Here is a 19,795-nt window from a genome sequence, read left to right as displayed (position 1 = left end):
TAGACAGAGCTATATATAGTGAGACCCTGGCTCAAGAAAATGCATATTTTTTTTTTTTTGCTGAATCACACACTGAGGTAATAGTGGCATACACTCTGAAGTAAAATATGGCCGAGACGTGAGTACATTCATTAACTTTTTGGATAATCATTATAATGCCAGAAATTGTACTAGGTATGAACACAAACATAGCAATGTAGTCAGTTCTAAGAGTATGTAGGCAGAAACTAAATGAAAGTAGGTAGTAATAGTGATACTTGTCCTTTTTTGCCTTGTAATGTGCCTAGCATGTGACAGGACAATTTCCAGGATTTTCTTTCATTTCTTAAAATAGCTTATAAATACTGTCCAAATATAACGTACTTGAAGTTGCCTGAGGGAATACAGTGTGTAGGTATACAATTCTCAGAACCATGGTGGGAGCCTCAAAAACATGTGACTTCCACATAAAGATGAAGTTATGTCATTTGTAGAAAAACAGATGCAACTTCATGCAAAATGGACAAGTAACATATCTCTCATTTGTATGTCACACTCTTTACACACATAATCAGTTATGTGCTGATGACATAATAATAGAAATAAAATTATCTGGGGAACAAATATGAGGTAAAATTGGCCAAAAAGGAGAGAAATGAGCTATAGTAGGTATTACACACTCAAAGTGCATTATATGCTTACATGAAAATGGCCTGTTAGAATTCTGCATAATTAAAAACAAAACCTCCTATATATTCTCCTATAGCAAAGTAAAAGTATAGAGTATTAACCATTTAATTATTTTCAGACTTCAAAATTATACCTCTGAAAAGATGGGAGAACTGGACAAGGGATTATCAAGAATAACAGGGACAAGATGATGACAACCAAGCCCATGTAACTGGGCAATAAAAGTTTCCTTTTATCTAGTACATAAAGGAGCTCAAGATGATGAATGACTACAGTAGTAACTGGGATGAGCAAATACATTTATAATTTAGGTTGCCATAATAAAGCCTCGTAGCATTAAAGATAGATGGCACTCATCAGAAATCAAATTCAAAGTGCCTACTTAGGACCAGTTAATTAGTGTTTTCTTACCTAATATAGATATTGCATGCAGTCTGGCCTGAACAGCTTGTAACCGCTTCCTGTGATTAGAAAAGCCATGGGCCAGTCGTATATGTGTAAATAACAGCATCTGTAGAGATGTAAGACTTATATTAGTAAATCACTACAAAGGATAGGTTCTTGAGCTGTTGTGTACTTTTATGCTGCTTGGTAAAATAGTTTTGTTGCTAGAGTATCAAACTGAACTAGTATTATTTACTCTGAGATTAGATGACAGAACTAGAGTGGCAAAACAGGGATCTCTCAATATACTACTATTTCAAAAATTGTCAATACACATTAATAGATAATAATTCAAATTTTCAATAAATATCCGACCACTGCCAAAAAGAACAGAACAAGCTAACACAATAGAATTCTCCTAAATGTATCCAAAATGTTGAGAAAGTTATCACCACTACTAGATAATCATTTTGAATCAGCTTACAAGTTTATGTTTCCAATCTATCATAAGGTGCTAGAAGTTATTGTCCTCAAGAAGAGGAAACAAATCTAGGTAGCGAATCTGCTATGGTCAGACTCCAAATGTATATCAATTTTGCTATGGCTTCTGTTTGCCCAACTTATTAGTATATTTGGAAATCCACAATATGCAAGATATTTTTCAGATGTATTTTACCTGCTTATCCTTAGGAATGCTGTACATTTTGGTAAGAGATTCCATTATTTCAGAAGGACTTTCTGAAATCTGTATTAGAAAAAAATTAGTTAAGAACAAGGCTACAAACAAAAATGAACTAACCAGTTGTCAAAGAATTCTCTTACCTTGTCAAGTTGTTCTATGTGAATATAATGTAGTGTATTACTAGTTGTCTGAAATTAAAAAGTTGAAATACCTGTTAGGGATTCACTAAATACCCTGTAAGAAACACTGAGAATCAAGGTAATTTCATAGTCATTAAAAGCATCCATTTCCCACATATAACAGTCACAAGATGCTTCTTTCAAACTGGTAGTATTTAACTATAATTCTGTTAGCCAGGCATGTTTCATATTTTGTGTTCCTTTTTAACCCTTGTCTAACTATCTCCACAATTTTAGTATTCATACCAAAGACAGAATACATGAGAATACTTTCTCATGTTTTGAAGACAATTTTATTCTGGAAAAAAAAATTTAACAATGAAAGTGGAAGAAAAATCATTGGGGAGTTTCCATGCCAAACCAAGTCATAGCAGATCATCCAGGAATTTAGAACATCATTTAAGTAACATTTTACATGCAAACCAGAGCTCTTTTTAATAGACTGAGATAAATACAGAAACTGAAATCCAACTAAGACTATTAGGATACATTCCAGAGACTCTGAGCAAACACACAAATATGGTAATGCCCAATAAAAGGAGTTGTAACTTTTGGCAGGTCCCAGCATAAAACCTAATGATGGGGGTGGGGTGGGAGAGGAGAGCACCCTCTTAGAGGCAAGGGGGAGGAGGAATGGGATGAGGAACTCTGGGAGAGGGAACTGGAAAGGTAAGGTGGAATGGAATGTAGATAAATAATTTTAAAAAATTAATGATGTGAGAAGTAGGCATATGATTAATTTTTCCTAAAGAGCTTCTAGGTATATCTAGCTTCAAAGGGCAGTGATAGAGAACAAAACATCCCCTCATTTAAACTAAGAGAGTCTATAAATAACAACAAAATAACCTGACTCACCCTCTTCTCAATTTTGACCTCAGCTCCAGGATCTGCATAAAATTCAAAGTGTAGTGTGGTTGCACTGGGTGGATATTTCTGTGTATAAAACAGAGTAACATATCGAGCTTAAACTGATTTTAGACATCTCCAACACTTTCCTCAAACACATTGTGACAGTAGTAGATTATATATCAATAGTGTCTTTAATCAGATATTTGGTAGAAGCAGAATCAGAAGGCTCAAGTTTAGAGATACAAATCTGTTTTCAACATCTAGATTAACTGTTACTCTTTCTTTTAATACATAAATTTTGACTATAGTTATTCTTGTGGTGGGGTCAAGTCTGCCAAGTAACAATGCATACAACTTTAATAAATAATAGTGAACAGGGTCAAAATCTTGGCATCAGTTAAAGAATGAAAAAGGGCATTCTTGTAAAAATATCTTAACAGCCTCCTTATGGACACTTTTTCTATTACTTCAAACACTCCTTTCTATACCTTTCTAGAACATTTTTCATGGCTTTCTGCATTGATACACACCAAACCAAAAAAAAAATCTACACCCTCAAAGCACATCTTTTTATATAACTCTACAAAAGTAATACAAGGTAAACAATGATAGCCTCATGTTTTCTTTCTAGGGAATGTTGTAATGGACAGGGTACTATCATTTTAAAATTTAGTTCAACGTGTACATGTACCATTTTAAAGTATAAGAATTTCAAACTGTTAACATGCCAAATCTCAACCTTGATAAAGCCAAGGACTAAAACAGGAAAACAGTCATGGCACAAACCCAGAAAGTCTTAACATGCAGAATGAGCTTCAGAATTCTTCATTAAAATATGTTCTCAAAATTGAAACTCCAAACTGAGTAAGATTTAAGACATATTTCCCTTATTACCAACATCCATTCACAGCTACTTACTGAAGATCATCTATCAGCTAAGGTAAGAAAGTAACCTGCTTTAATATGTAGATTTCTGCAACTAAAAATAAGAACCATCCTACTAAGGGATAAACATTTCCAGAAGATAAATTAGTTAGATTTGATCATATCTACTTAATGATGAATATGACAATCTAGGCTCTACTTGAAGCACAGAAAGCAGAAGGGAGGATAGCCTAAATCCTTAAGAGAATTGGTGACAAGGTAAGAGTATACCTAAGTTTTTAAAAAACTATTTTTAGAATGTTATTTGTATCAGTGTTTTACCTGCATGCATATCTGCTGTGCCAAGTAAGTGCCTGGTGCCTATAGAGGCTAGAAGAGGCTAATCATAGGGCTTGGCACTGGAGTTACAAATGTTTTTAGTTGCCACAGGGTGCTGGAAATAAAATGTAGGTCAACTACTCTTGATTTGTCTACAGATCCCTGTAATAAATAATTCTTAAAAAAAAAATTTCCTATCAGTCATTCCTGAACACTGCTCAGAGTTCTGATACTTGTGTGAGTACATAAGTAAATGTAGTCAAAGCTGGTCTTGAAGTCGTGCTCTTCCTCGTGCCATATCCCAAATACAGATGTGGAAGTACTACTCTTCCCAGCTTTCTGGGATTTGATTAAATAAATTCAACTTATTTCAGAACTGGTTATATGAACACACACTACTGAGACTTTTTTATCTATAACAGGAACAATAATAGCTCAAATTTCCTAAAGATATTATGCACTAATTTTTCAAGTTCTACAAAAGTCCTAATGTCAAGTGTCAATTTATATATCATACATTCATTGTTAAGTGAGGCTTAGAACAAGACTTTATCATATCCCAAATAGTTAACTCACCAACATTTGCAAGTCTCTGCAACATTCTGCAAGTCCAAAGCCATTCTCCTTTCCACCCCAGCTCTTGGTAAAGAAAAAAAAAAAAAAAGAGTTAACACCACGCTTATGGTCATAAGTTTATAAAGTGTTTAATGAAAAAACAAACAATGCAATCTATTTTATGGTTCTATGGAGCTGCTCAAGATAAGAGTACAAAGCAGCAATGCTAGCCAGCTACTACATTCCATATGTATAAATTCATACTTGCTGGAATTTAGTTATAGCTGGCCTTTCTCACCATTCTAGGTTTTTTAACCCTTTCCTTCACCATGGTGGAACCATGTTTTCTTGACATAAACCAAGAGCTCTCTAAGATTCTATATTATTTGCATGTTGGTTTGAATAAGAATGGCCTTTATAGACTCATATTTTCAAATGCTTAGGGAGTTGCATTAGAAGTGTGGCCTTTTTGGAGGAAGTGTGTAACCAGGGATAGGCTTTAAGGTTTCAAATGCCCTAGTCAGGCCCCAGTGTTTCCTCTGCCTTCTGGTCCAGATGTAGAGCTCGCAAGATCCCTCTCAGCACCATGTCTACTTGCATGCCACCATGCTTCCTAGCATGCTGATCCTGTACGAAGCCCCTGAACCTATATAGCAAGCCCCAACTAAGTACTTTCCTTAATAAGAGTTGCTGTGGTTATGGTATCTCATCACAGCAAAAGAACATGACTAAGATGTTTTGCTAACCTAAGTATAAAAGCTTTCAAACAAGTGCCTGTGGTAATGAGTAGCACAGTTCCTGGTAACTTCCATATCCCAAATTCAAACCATATTATTTTTGCTTATGGACTAGTCTGCATCTTTGACCTTTGAAATAGCCAAAATTTTATTAGCAATATATATATACTTTTTGAGACAAGGTCTAATTGTATATCCCTGGATGGACTAGAAAATATAGACCAGGCTAGCCTTGAACTTCTAAAGATCCACTTGCCTCTGCCTCCTGGTGTTGTTGGTATTAAAAGATCCATGCCACCACATCTGGCAAGAATAGCATTGTTTTTGTTTAAGTAATTGCTAGTCATCTCAGCTACAACTACGAACTTTAATAAGCTACTTTTACTCTTGCCTTAAGGTAAGTCATGCCTGGCCCAGCTCAAACACAAACGCCTTCATACAATTCTCACTAATCCAGTATGTGTCCCAACCACTATTTGGCTGTTTTTCTACTAGGAAAGGTTATCATTTCCTTCTTTAGAAATATAATCACGTCAGCATGTTTTTGATAAATCTATAACACAATGTGTATCACTGAAGCTGTCATTCAAAGATCTCTATTACAAAACCCTACTAGTAGACAAAACAAAATTTGCCTAATCCCAGAAAAGTAAGCTTTTTGTAAGTCTTTATTAACCCAAAAGCACAGGATACAGAAAAGAGGGGTCAAATGATGCTAACAATTTCAAAACCCAGTTTAGTTTTCTCTCCGCCTCATTCCTGTGGGTCAAGGTCTAAGTTCTCACCTACTGCTCTCCAACACTATGCCCACTTGCTGCTATGCTCCTCACCATGATGGCCATGAACTCTTATCTCTTAGCACCAAATTAAATGTTTGTGTGTGTGTGTGTCTAAAAACTACTTTCACCATACTGTCTCTTATCACAACAATTTAAAAGTTACTGACAAAAGGTGGTACCAGAAAGTAGGCTACTGCTGTGACAGGACTGACCATACTATTATTTGAAAAGAATGTAGAAGACTTTAGAAGTAGCAAAGTGGTTGAAAACTGTAAGCTAGGCTTATTAGGCCATCCTACCAGGAGTTTTGAAGACAGCAGTGCTGAGAACAAAGTGAACTATGGAGGCATAGCTCAAGAGGTTTCAGAAAACAGCATTAGCAAATAAAGATCCTAACTCCTGATATTTTGGTAAACAATGTGGCTGTCTTTGTCCTGGTCCGAAAAATCTCCCTGGAGCTAAACTGAAAATTTTTGGACTATTTTGAAACATAGAGAATCCAAGACATCCTATTATTGATTCTTTTTTGAGATTAGTAATAATCACCTTTATTCAGGCCTACAAAGGAAAAGGCCAAGCAAGACAAAAAAGAAATATGAAATATACAATTTAAAGAGAAAAGGAACAGCAGAAAATTAAATGTTGGTGCCATGGCTTGTGCTGAAAGAGATAAAGAGATAAGGCCAGACACAAAATGGAATAGAGTAATAATACCCTTGGGCTAAGACCCCCACACCCAGTTAGTCCTACAATTTATGAAAGGAAATGCTTAAGGGATTTTCTGTTCCTAAAAAGGAGTATCAGATCAACTCTTATGCAAATATAATTTAAAGGGAGGAGCAGGCTCCATTCCAAGAAGGCAGCTAAAGTTGACGGTATCAACTATGTGGTTCTGACTTTAAAATTATGAAGGATACAGGAGAAACAGTGTTGTATAATCATTCTAATTGGCTAAATAAGAGCCCCTGAAGCCAGGTTTGTGACATACAGGAAGTAGAACCAAACCAAAATTAAGAATTATATTGCAGTCAGCAAAGGTATTAGGGCAGAACTATCTAAGTTCTTTGACAGAAGCCAAAAATTATGTTTATGATGATGAACATACTATGTATAAAAATGTAGTTTGTAAAGGGAACAGCAATAAAAACAGAAAGGAAAGAAACAGAAATAAAGAGGAAAATATTAATGAACAAAAAGAATTTACTATGACAATAGGAAAAATGCAAATTACCCAAATAGAAAGGAAACTGAGACAACGATAGATGCCATAATTTGACTGTATTCAAATTTTTCACATAAAAGGTTACGCTTTCTCAATTGGAGAAAGAACTGATTTCTTCCTTCACGGAAAAAGACTTTTTACCGCTGTGTTGTTTTCTCTTTTCTTTCCAACCTCTCTGTGAAATGCAGTTTTGCTGTACAGCTCAGGCTTACCAACAACTAAACATCCTCCTGCTTCTGTTGCCCAAATGCTGGACTTAAGTGGTATGCCATGCCTGGCTATTACCCTTCAATTATTTTATAGAGTCATGTTTTTGTTTAAGGCAGAGCCTCATGTATCCTAGATTGGTCTTGAAATTGCTACATAGGCAAGGACTTACCTTCAATTTCTTATCTTCCTGAGTGCTAGGAATACACATTTACACTACCACACTCAGTTTATGCATGTTAGACAAGCAGTGAAACTACATCTTTAGCCAAAAATTTGTATTTTTAAGCATTCAGTTCTTTATCTTAACTTTGCTTTTTACCAAATTGTTTCCTGAATAGTAACACTGAATCATAACAATCCATTCATCTTCGGTTACAGTCATCTTTAGCATAAATTATGTGTTCTCCCCACTCTCTCTCAACAGGGTTTCTCTGTATAGTCCTGGTACTCAAGAAATGATCTGCCCACTCCAGCACAAACCACACCAACCCCAAGATTAAAGGCATGCACTACCATTGCTATAACTTAATTTCTTACATGTTTGCTGTATATGATTTTGGAACCTACTGAACCATCAGTTGAGTACATTATTCTAATTACTATACCTTTATAAAACAGTTTAAGTACTTCCTCACTATGTTTCTAGTATTCTTTTGGCTATTTTCAGGAATTCCACGGAAGAAATTTGTTGAAAACCATATGGATAGGAATATACAAAGTCTACAGGCTACACAAAAGAAACAGGTAAGAAAAAAACCACAAATATAAAGATACAAGGCAGAAGCTTGACACAATCATTTTTTTCCTTCTGTTTCCCCAAGTAATAGATAACACTGAAAAACACTTAGCTAGTACACTAATAAAGCATGATATAAAAGTATATATGCCGCCGGGCATGGTGGTGCACGCCTTTAATCCCAGCACTCGGATTAGTAATCCTGGTTGAGTCAGAACTCCTCAGAGTTTTGAAAGATAATAGTAAATGAACCTTGACCTAGTCTTAGAATAATTCTTTGTGAAATAGATCCTGAACAACGAGCAAGAAATAGTTTCTTGCCAGGTGTGGTGGCGCATGCCTTTAATCCCAGCACTCCAGAGGCAGAGGCAGGTGGATTTCTGAGTTCCAGGCCAGCCTGGTCTACAAAGTGAGTTCCAGGACAGCCAGGGCTATACAGAAAAACCCTGTCTCAAAAAAACCAAAAACAACAAAAAAAATTATATATGCCATAAGTGCTAATATACATATTGAGAAAATTTATCAAACTGACCACAACCAATTTCCTTATTTTGTATTTGTATTTTAATACTAGGAAGCAAAATCTGCTTTGTCACCAAAACAAATGTTTATAATTTTTAGGAGACACTAAACAGGACTATTAAAACAGCACTAGTCCATTATCTTTTTTTTAATCTTATGTTTTTGTACTGTTTTCTCAGTTATAAATGAATTTGTCAAAGACAGTGTTTCATCCAGGAAGGGTTGGGTATAAAGTTCTTTAATGGTACCAAGTGGAAATGACTCAGGAACTAGTTTACAGGCTTTAAAGAGACCCCAGGTATGAAATAACAATTCTCCAGCAATTCCAAACACCTAAGAACATTACATTTTGCATCTCATAACTTTTCTAGGAACTAAGCCCATATACATTTCCCCCCAAAATAATACTCATTAATTTATTAGCCTTGCTGTATGTACTCACCTACCCAGTGGGGATTATCATATGACCCTGGTAATTAAGTTGGTATATATCTAAAAAATAACTAGTATATATCAGTCATGCTTAGAGCATGCTTAAAGCACCACCTTACAAGATGAGATCCTAAAGTATTCAGACGTGAGAAAAAAAAAAAGACTTGAGGTTTTTAAGGATGAAACTTTAATTAATGTTAAGATTATTTTCTAACTTTACCCTCAGATCGGTGTCATATATATATTAAGTGCTACTCCCATGTGATGATTTATTGCTTAGCTATCACACTGAATTTTAACAATTTTTTGAGACAGGATCTTTCTATGTAGGCCTGGATGGCTTGGAATTCTCTATATAGACCAGGCTGTCCTTGAACTCAAGTAGCCCACTGGATAATAGTTATTCCTTCTAAGTGCTGGATTTTGAAGATGTATGTTTCCACATACTGGCCAGTTCTAACAATTTTGTATCATCTCCCTAGGAAACCAAAAGAAAACCCCACTGTCTGCAACAAACACTTTTAAAATAATTATTGCAAATCATTTCTTTCATTACACAGTTAAGTCCTTAATTGTGTGTGTTGAATAATTTGTCCATGAGTTCTGGTGCCCAAAGAGATCAGACTTGTCAAATGCTCCTGATCAACCATGAGGCGCTGTGTGTACATTGGGAATTGAGCTCCAGCCCTCCACAAGAGTACGCTCCAAACTGCTGAAATCCTCTCTACAGATTGCTCTACTACAAATTAAAAGACAAAGAATTACTTGGCATTTTGCTCATTTTTAAATTTTCTTCATCCATTAGGACCACAGGTTAATTATTTACAAATTTAAAACTTCTGAGCTTCCTGAGTTTATGTACTTAATGTCTATTTTTTTAAGTTCTTACTACATTTTTACTGACTTATTTAATAAGCATGTGGCATGCACACCTGCATTCTATAGTATGCATGTAGAGGTCAGAAGGAAACTTTTAGAAGTCATTCTCTTATTATATAGTGTCTGGATCAAACTCTGGTCATTACTGTTAAGCTTGGTGGTAAGCACCTGCTGAACCCTAATGTTTGATTAACGTGATGAATAGAAATTTATTATGTATCTGGCTGTCCTGGAACTATGTATATCAGGCTAGCCGGAAACTCACAGAGCTCTCTACTTGTCTTTGCCTCCCCTCATGAATATTGAGATTCAAGGCTCCCCCCAGCTCCTATTATCCATAATTATCCTTCCGTTCCTCCCCCCAACCAACTCTTCTTCCCAACAAGACCTCCTACTTTCATGCCTTTGTGTATGGACCACTTAATTTAACTGAAGTTGTTTGCAAACATTATGTTAATTATCAAAGATTAAACTTTTTCTTTTGAACTCTAGATCCCATATTGAACTGTCTTACATTTCTTACAATGAGGAAACACTCAAAATATATTTAGAAAGCAGGTTTGATGGCAAGAGGTACAGTTTAGTGGTAGTATTGTCTAGCATGAGCAAAGCCATGTTTTATCCCTAGCACTGATAAGTCATAAAATTTATTAAACTTGTGAATAAAGAAACTAAAATAGCCTGAAAAGTGAGTCAACCCCAAGGTAACCATTAAATTGACTATTAAAACAAACAAGCCTCCAATCAGGTGTGGTAATACATGCCTGTAATATTAGCACTAGATGGGATCATGAGGGTAGACTTCAGACTATCGCAAGTGTGGTTGATTGAGAATGGGCCCCATATAATTACATGTTTGAAGGCTTAGTCCCCAGTTAGTAGACTATTTTGGAAGAATTAGGAGGTGTGGCCTTGTGAATAGTTGTGGCCATGTCAGGGGTGTGCTACTGATGTTTTAGAAAGCTCATGACAGGGCCAGTCTCTACTCTGCCTCTTGCTTGCAAATCAGGATGTTAAGCTCTCAGCCACTGTTCCAATGCCAAATGGATGACTACCTATGACCGTATTCCTCTGCCATGATGGTTATGAACTGTAAAAAACTCTCAAATGTTTTCTTCTAAAGTTACCTTGGTCATCATGTGTCCTCACAACAATAGGACAATAGTAACTAAGATAAAGACCCTGAAAAAAAATTCTAAGACAACTTCATAGCAAACTGTGTGTTATCAATCAGTTAACCTCTAGGAATACCACAATCTTTGGATAGAGTTAAATTTTCCTGTAGGAAATCTTGACTCCAATACAATACCACCATTAGAAAATAGCACTAACTGAAAGGACTGAAGGAGCTGAAGGGGTTTGCAACCCCATAGGAAGAACAACAATATCAACCAAGCAGACCCCCCCAGAACTCACAGGGACTAAAGCACCAACCAAAGCGTACACATGGAGCAAGCCATGACTCCAGATGCATATGCAACAGAGGATGGCCTTGTCAGGCATCAAAGGGAGGAGAGGCTCTTGGCCCTGTAAAGGTTCAATGTCCGAGTGTAGAAGAATGCCAGGGCAGGGAGATGGGAGTGGGTAGGTGAGTGGGGGGAACACCCTCATAGAAGCAGGTCGAGGGGGGAAGGGGACAGGGGGTTTCTGGAGAGAAAAACCGGGAAAGGGGACAACATCGGGTTTTTTTTGGGGGGAGGAAGGGAGAACAACATCATAAATGTAAATAAAGAAAATATCCAATTTGGAAAAAATAGCACTAAATGTTCTCCGATTATTCTAAACAATTCTTATTTAAATTCCGAAATGAGAAAACTGGTTATCAGAATTAAAGATTCGAATCTAACCTTTTTCTCTCGGTATGCTTCTTTTTCACATAGAATCCTTATTCTGAATTTCTCCAAAGCAGCACTATCAGTTTTGAAACAAGAATTTTGTTTCTTGAGCAGAGTTGATGAAATATTTCAAATTTAATTAATAGTTGAGAATACTCGTGCTTTTTGAAACTTTGTTACACTGTCACAAATACTTGTAAACCTCAGAAAGTTAACAAAAGGATTCTAATCCACTTTGGCAAAACAAGAAATGCCTGTTTAACCATATGCTGATATCTTCCCCAAAGACTCACCTCTGCCAAATGCTGCAGCCGTGTCAGTAGCGGAGTCCTCTTGTCAGATCCAAGACGTGTGATATAGTTTGATCTTTTGCTAAATACATATAGAAGGTTAAGGACTGCCAGCACCACTTGCATATCAGAGGAAGCCAATAAAGTTGTCAAATGCTATAGAAACAAAAAAGGGACAAAGTTTAGTGGATCAAGTACTTGGCACTAAAAACTTCAAAAGAAATTCTTTTAATGTAATAATGTGTGTCAACATTAAAAGCTATCAAGTTATTGAGCCACAATACACAAAAATAAGTCAATCTCTTACAATATATAATCCTGCATCCAAGGAACAGCTGACTAGAAAGTTCAATAACTGTAAACACTGAAAATTGCAGCTCGATATTATATCTGTATCTCATAAGGAAGAATTTCAAGATAGAAACATGCTATAATACATATGTAGGACTAAAAATTTATATTTCTAAGCATTGTGAAATGAATCTAAGTGTATGCTATTATTTCCTTTATAACAAATATATAAAGGACACATAGAAACTAAAACTATCAACAACAGCTGTGTGCAATTACTCAAAACTATTAAAGTACGACAAGCTTGGGAGTAACCTCTTTTTTTTCCAAACAGAGAACATTCACCAATATGTTGCAGCACATAACTGGATAAAACTAAAATCACTATGTAATTGAGTTAGAAATTAACAAAAGTATTTTATTTGTTTACTTTATATGGACTTCCTTGGGCAGCACATCTATTTCTTTATCAAGACTGACTGTTTATCCATTCCCACTTGATGTTCAACCATTCTACTACTTGTCCAAAATCATTCAGAAAATAAAACAAAAACAACAGGGTGGTATCAAGGTCATCAAGTTTGGCTAAAGGAAAATAACTTCTATTTATGACCACTAAATTTAAGATTTCTTTAATGTGTTTTGTCTGAATGTATGTCTGTGAACCATGTAGCCGCAAACATCAAGTAGAGGGAATAAGATCCACTGGAAGTGGAGTTACATATAGTTGTAAGCCTTCCATGCTTACATGGTAGGAATTCAAACCTGAGTTCTACGCTAGAAGTAATCAACTGTTAAACCCTTTTCAGTGCCCTTTTGACCATGGATTGATTACCTCAGTCTTTATGGGTACAAAGAATACAATAGGCTCTTATAAGTCCCACCCATATCATTCATCCATTCAACTTACCATGGATAGACATATATTTTTGAGGTACATTCCCATACAGAGTTTGGTCAGTATTCCTAAGACAAAGTTAACTATAAACACTGCACATACACTGCTACAATTTGAGTGTAAAATGCCCCTCTATAAGCTTGTTTCTGAACCCTTAGTTAGCCACTAGTCAGTTTTACAAGGTTGTAGAACTTTTAGAATTAGGGCACTAGGGTTTAAGCCTTGGGCATTATAGCTTTTTTTGGTTCAAAAAAAGTAGTATGTAACTGCCATGAGATGAAGCTGACTACCACCATCCTTGAAGAATGAAATCTGTTTCCTCAAAAACATTCCTCCCTTGTTCTTGTCAGCAATTTGGTCATAGGAACAAAAGTGATATAATTGTGATGGGTATTACAAATAATCTTGAGGTGAGTTTAAGTATTTACAAAGATATATGTAGGTTACATGCAAATATACCATTCTGAATAAGGAACGGGTGCTTAAACTCACCCCCCCCCCACAGGTATGATGGGAGGAGTGTATGTGTTTTGGCAAAAGACATCGAAAATTATAAGCACATTAATAAGAAAATCAAACTATTTTTAATAGTTTAAGAATAACTTGGAATACCTCTAAATAATCTTTGACAAAGATTACTAAATAGTCCATAAAATGCTTCAATACAGGTACTATATTCTTTATGCCTTGAAGTATGAAACAGAGAAACTTTCACATCAATCCTAAGACAGGTAATACTTATGCCTAAGAAATGCCATACTATTATCTCTTTCCCCTTGTGGTTCTGAGGATTAAACCCAGGGGCCTATACCCATTAGGCAAGTATACTACAACTGAGCTAAATCCCCACCACTTACTACTACTTACTATCTTAAGAAATCCATAATGAAAAGGAAAGCAAACAACCATCAGAAACAGAAATTCCCTTGTTTGTGCATACACACGATTAAGTTAAAAACAGACCACATAGCCTTATATTCTCTTACCTCTATGGAACTGTACAGATGCCGAGAAAAGCTGTACTCAATGAGCAAGGCTGTGAAGTTCAATACAGCCAATAGAAGCATTTTCAGCTGTTCTTTTTCTGGCCTATCACATACAAGCATCCATGACATATTCTCCACTGTTTGTCCAGCATCTGCCAGAATTCCATCAAAGCGGTCCAACAGATCCACCCAGTGATATAACTCACACTAGAAAGAAGGATAAAGAGGATATAAAATTATGATAAAAGTGGCTTAGTGGTATGCTCTAGTAATCTCAGTATTGAGGAGGCTAAGGTAGAAGGATATATAGTCCAAGGAGCCTAGGCCACACAGTGAGGCCCATCATCAAAATAATAATGGTTCTTTTAACACTAAATGGTTCTTTGAAGTAGAGTTTTATTAACACTTAGCTTTGTTTTCACTTCTTCAAACATCAATGTATTTATGTGGGTATGTGCACACCAGAGAATACATGTAGAAGTCAGAAAAAAATTTGGTGGGGGGAGGAGAAGAATTGATTCCTTCCATCCATTATGAAGGATGCGGGGATTAGACTTGATCTCTCAAGTCACCAGACTTGGAAATAAATGCTTTTACTTTCTGAACTCTCTCTCTCTGGCTCAGCACATTGGTTTATCTTTAAAAAATAATTCTTGGCAACAATTCAGGCTAAATACCAGTAGCCAAGAGCTGTGACACATATACTAGATACTTAAGTAACTATAGAATAAGGCTATTCCATTACAGTTCTCTTGTTCATCATCAAAGCACACAAAATGATGTACTAATAGCATGTTCCCTATCCTCTGTTATCATGGATTTTACATACCTTGCCAATGTTCCATGTTTTGATTTGCTGCAGTTCCAAGAGGAGTTGCTCATCATTACAAACTTTGAGTTTGTCTATTAAGGCTCTGCAGTCTGCAGGCTAAGAAAAACAAACAAGTATTCATAAAAGGTGTTTAGGAATGAGGAAGAAACAAAGAGAATGGGAAAAGGGACCCTTAAACCCACAAAGAAATTCAACTTTTGCTTATATAAAACTAAATAGTTTAGATTACAATAGAAGCCTGTGAGGAAACACTTTAATCCCAACAATCCACTATGCATTTGTTTAAATCTGAATAAACCTGTATATGCAAACTACTTGAAGTATACGGACAATAGAAACAAAGGAAATAAACTAAGCAGCACTAAAAGCAAAAATAAATAATTTGCAACATAGCTTAAAAGGTAACCAGAATGTTAGAAGGAGGGAAAATGAGGGGATGGAAGAGAGAAGAGAGAAGAGAGAAGAGAGAAGAGAGAAGAGAACGCCAACCAGCCTGAAAGGAAAAGGCTAGCAATGATTTATTTTTCTATAATATTAAACCTTGAATTAGAAAAGATCATAGAGCTTCTGAACTTTGTAAAACTAAGACTCTATTCTTACTTGGTATTCCCATTTCCATACATTCCTGATATCTTGTATTGATGAACAGGACCATTATCAGGTATCAAGGAGTGGATTGAGAATTTATAATAAAGGTTCTGAAAGTGGTAAGGAAAATGGGATAGGGACTGAGACTGGGAAACATTCTATTAATGGACAACAGGTGGGAAAGTGATTTTTTTTACTTAATTCTATAAATGGTGTCATGGGAATAAACTAGCTTTGGAAACAAACAAATCTATGTTCTGATTTTGGTTTTATGACTACTATGATGAATCCTACTTACTATCCATTACTTACCAGGAAAACACAATCTAACAAGCTAGCTTGAAGAGTATATTCAAGTACCTGCCACTTAGTAAGTACACACAAGAGAAAAATTTTAAAAACGAAACAAAGAACATGAGATTTAGATTTAAAGTCATTCTTACTTTGAATCTCAGTATCCTCATCAAGAAAGAGATGAATAGTTAGATACCACCTATATATCCAACAATGCTGTTGTGAAATCTAAAACTAGAGGAAACCCTAAAGATTCCCATCTCCTATAAGATATTTAAAACTATGATTTTCTTTAAGCCAAATTCTCAACTTTGCTAGGATCTACCTCAAATTTTGGTGATGATATGTATGAAAAACACCTAACACCAAATTCTTCTATAAACCAGGCTTGACCTCAGCCTCACACCCTTTTATGTATAGATTGTAGGAAAAACAGTAAAGAAGAATAAATAACAGAAAACATGGAGAATTTGAGACACCTGTTAACACAGTTCATCTGTCCCTTTTTCATTTACTTGGATTTAGTATCAAATGCATGTATTTAAATTTCTAATGACAAAGATAGGCTAATTCATTGTTATGATTCTGTGGGTTAGGTAATACCCATTTTGTTGTTAACATCTGAGTCCTGTAAAAACTTGGTATGTCTACCATTACGTGGCATTTAATATCTCACAAACCTGGTACCCAAGCCAGATCTTGCTTGAATGCAATATTGTTAGCAAAGGATACTATGGCCTTGCCAAAGACTCTGCTTGGCATCATGAACAGTTATGAGATATCTGAGTCTAACTGGACAAGCCATACAAGGCACAAAGGCAGCTTGCCTGGACCTTTTACCATCTTTCCTAGAACTCAACCTCACTAATGGCCACTGAATGCTTTAGAGGTTACCAAGGACTAGACCAAAATAGGATACTTAAATGCTACTTCCCAAACTCAAGTATTAAATTTCTCTATCTTTGTGGTATATGAAAAAATTATAAACAATTGTCTCCTTCTCTTTCTTGCTTAAATTCTTTCTTGTTTTGAGACAGGGTCTCCCTATGTATCCCTCGTTGGTCTTGGAACTCAGATATCTACCTGCCTCTGCATCCCCGGTGCTAGGATTTAAAAAGTTTGCACCATCATACCCAACCTTTCTTGTCTCTCTTATTTTCAAAGAAATCCTTTAAACTTGTGAGTGAGAGACTTGTTATTGCTGAGAGGGGAAAGAGGGAAGGATTAGGGGACAGGGAGGAGGAAATAGGGAAGGAGGAAAGAAGGGAGAGAGAGTAAATATGTGCAGATGTCATAAGACAGGGACAATCATGCAGAGTTGGTTTTCTTCACCTTATGTTCTAGGGGCTGAGCTCATTGAGATTAAATTGTAAGAAGACTTTTACCTGGTGAACCATCTCATGGGATTTGGTATAGGCCCACCTCCAACCCAACTTTTCACAGGGTTCATCTATTACACACATTTAAATCTAAGGTGCTCGTGTTTTCTAATTATAAGGTTTACTTCTCTTTACAGTATTTTTCCTATTTCTCTGTACATAAATGCAAACCAAGTGGGACTGTCCCGACTCACAGGAAAAGGCAAGCCATCTGTCAGTTCAAAGCTGCTACCAGGATTTACCTGAATTTGTTTCCATTATCAAACCTATGGGGGAAATCCTTTGAAATACTGCCAATATTCTAAGTGATCAATGAAAGACCAAAAATGTTTCTTAAAAATAAAACCTAGTACTGATACCAGTATGATCAATGAAAAAAAAATCTTAAAAACTGAACCTAGTACTGACACCAGTAAAATCAATGAAAAACAAAACATTTCTTAATAAAACCGAGTACTAACACCAGTATGAGAAACTGGGCAATCTTCTATGTTGCTTGAGTAAATAAGGCAACCCAAGCCTTAAAACACACCTAGTCAGTGATTTTATATTCTTAAATAATCTGATAGAAGCTAGGAAATTTACATAAGTGTGACTGTAAGAGCCTTATAATTCACTTAGCATAAAAAATAAAATTTGCATTTCTCTGATCACCTGTAAGAGAGACTCTTTCTAGTTTACTGGCTTTGGTCCTTCTCTGAAAGGTTTTATGCCCATTTTGTCATTGGGATATTCATTTCTTCTACTGACATGGTACAAAAGATATTAACTATTTTGGGTTACAAATATTTTCTCCAGCTTGTCATGTCCCATGACTCCCCCACACAACTGAGCTTAATTGTGAACATACAAAAACAGCACATAATTAACATAATTTGGTGAGTTTATATGGATCCATACACTCATTTTACCATCACCACATTTCAGGTGAAAAATATATCACCTCTAAGTTTCCTTGTGGCCCTTTGTGTATTTGTGTGTATTAAAAACACTTAACATGAAGTTTATCCTCAACGAAATTCTTAAAGTACACAGCAATTTACCAGTAACTGTAAGTTCTGAAACTTATCCTTTTTCTTTTCAAATAGGGTAACACTATGTAGCCCTGAACTTGTGGCTCTTTTGCCTCAGTCTCCTTAGACAGGAGCCACCATACCCAACTTTTTATTCACTTTGTACTCACTTGTTTTACTAAATTATACATAGCCATAGAACAATTCCCCATTCCCTCCCCTGATAAACATCATTCATTCTGTTGCCTACTTACATACCTTTTGACTATTTTAGATGCCCCATAGTAGAGGAATCATGCAGTATTTGTTCCTCTGTAATTAACTTATTTCACTTTTCATTCTTCTGGGGGGAGTTAATTTTAAAAATATAAGAAATTCTTCAACTTCATAATGAAAAACCCCCAAATAACCCAATTTTAAAGTGGGCAAAGGAATTTGAAAAGACTTTTCTCCAAAGACAATGGCCAAATGGCACATACAAAGGTACTCAACATCACTAATAATCAGGGAAATGCAAATCAAAATCATAATGAGATATTACCTCATACCTGTTAGAATGGCTATTGTCATGTGTCCTTTTATTTTGGATATGGTATTTTACATTTCCATTTTGGTATTTTGTCCTTTGCCTTAATGCTTGGAAGGGCAATCCCCACCTAAGACAAGGTAAACATTCACCTGTATGTTCTACTTCTCCTATAATTTCTTTTAAAAATATCTGACTTTTGATGACTTATCTACAATTTACTTCAGTAAAACAGTCCCCCGCACCATCCCACCCAAATCAAATGTAATTGTCTTGGCACATTTTATTGACTAATACTGTTCTTTCCCACAATATATAATCCCTCTATTAAGTTCTTATGTATGCTAAGTTGTCCTGATTTTCAACTCTCGTATAAATATATTATTACGCTGATGGCACTGTCTTGTTTTTAAAAATCTTAATTCCTTAAGACTTTTTTATTCTTCACTTTTAAATATAATAGTCATCAAAACTTATAAATACCAAAACACATCAAAAACAGAATCAAATGAAAACTTACAGAAACAATATTAATATGCTCAATATATGGCATTTAGTAAAAACACTGATATTCCAATGTCAAAATACAAAATAAAAGGCTAATAAAAAAGTCAATGAACTTACCATTTTTGTCTTCAAAACAAAACAAAAAACTCTTAAGTTCTATTAGCTATAGTCAATTTTAATTCTACATCTCTTTTCCATTGTCATACTGTCTTTCAATGCTTATATTGTAGCCTGAGAGTCCCTTTCAGGGAACAAATACCTAAAGTATTATTCACTATTCCTTTTTCCACTGGTCACTTGGCTACTAATTTTTAATCA

At 35.6% G+C, this 19,795-nt stretch overlaps 1 protein-coding gene across 38 annotated transcripts in view; it reads right to left on the bottom strand.

The window, feature by feature from the left end:
* Positions 1-19,795, bottom strand: part of Huwe1 (HECT, UBA and WWE domain containing 1) — a 134,633-nt gene that overhangs the window by 80,096 nt on the left and 34,742 nt on the right. For 29 of the 38 annotated variants that reach the window (XM_030251434.1, XM_030251447.1, XM_030251458.1 and 26 more), the window contains 8 exons: positions 15,168-15,266; positions 14,339-14,545; positions 12,167-12,319; positions 4,543-4,605; positions 2,770-2,847; positions 1,876-1,923; positions 1,730-1,798; positions 1,081-1,180 (listed from right to left, as the gene is read on the bottom strand). In XM_030251434.1, coding sequence (XP_030107294.1) covers positions 1,081-1,180; positions 1,730-1,798; positions 1,876-1,923; positions 2,770-2,847; positions 4,543-4,605; positions 12,167-12,319; positions 14,339-14,545; positions 15,168-15,266 — 817 coding nt within the window. Of the gene's footprint in view, positions 1-1,080; positions 1,181-1,729; positions 1,799-1,875; positions 1,924-2,769; positions 2,848-4,542; positions 4,606-12,166; positions 12,320-14,338; positions 14,546-15,167; positions 15,267-18,992; positions 19,101-19,795 lie in introns of all 38 variants that reach the window. The other 9 variants (XM_030251448.1, XM_030251449.1, XM_006528948.3 and 6 more) reach the window with 1 other exon arrangement.

This window comes from Mus musculus, chromosome X, assembly GCF_000001635.26.
Source record: "Mus musculus strain C57BL/6J chromosome X, GRCm38.p6 C57BL/6J".
Classification (NCBI taxonomy): Eukaryota; Metazoa; Chordata; class Mammalia; order Rodentia; family Muridae; genus Mus; species Mus musculus.
The sequence above is the reverse complement of the archived record's forward strand: the minus strand, read 5'-3'. Positions and strand labels throughout refer to the sequence as shown.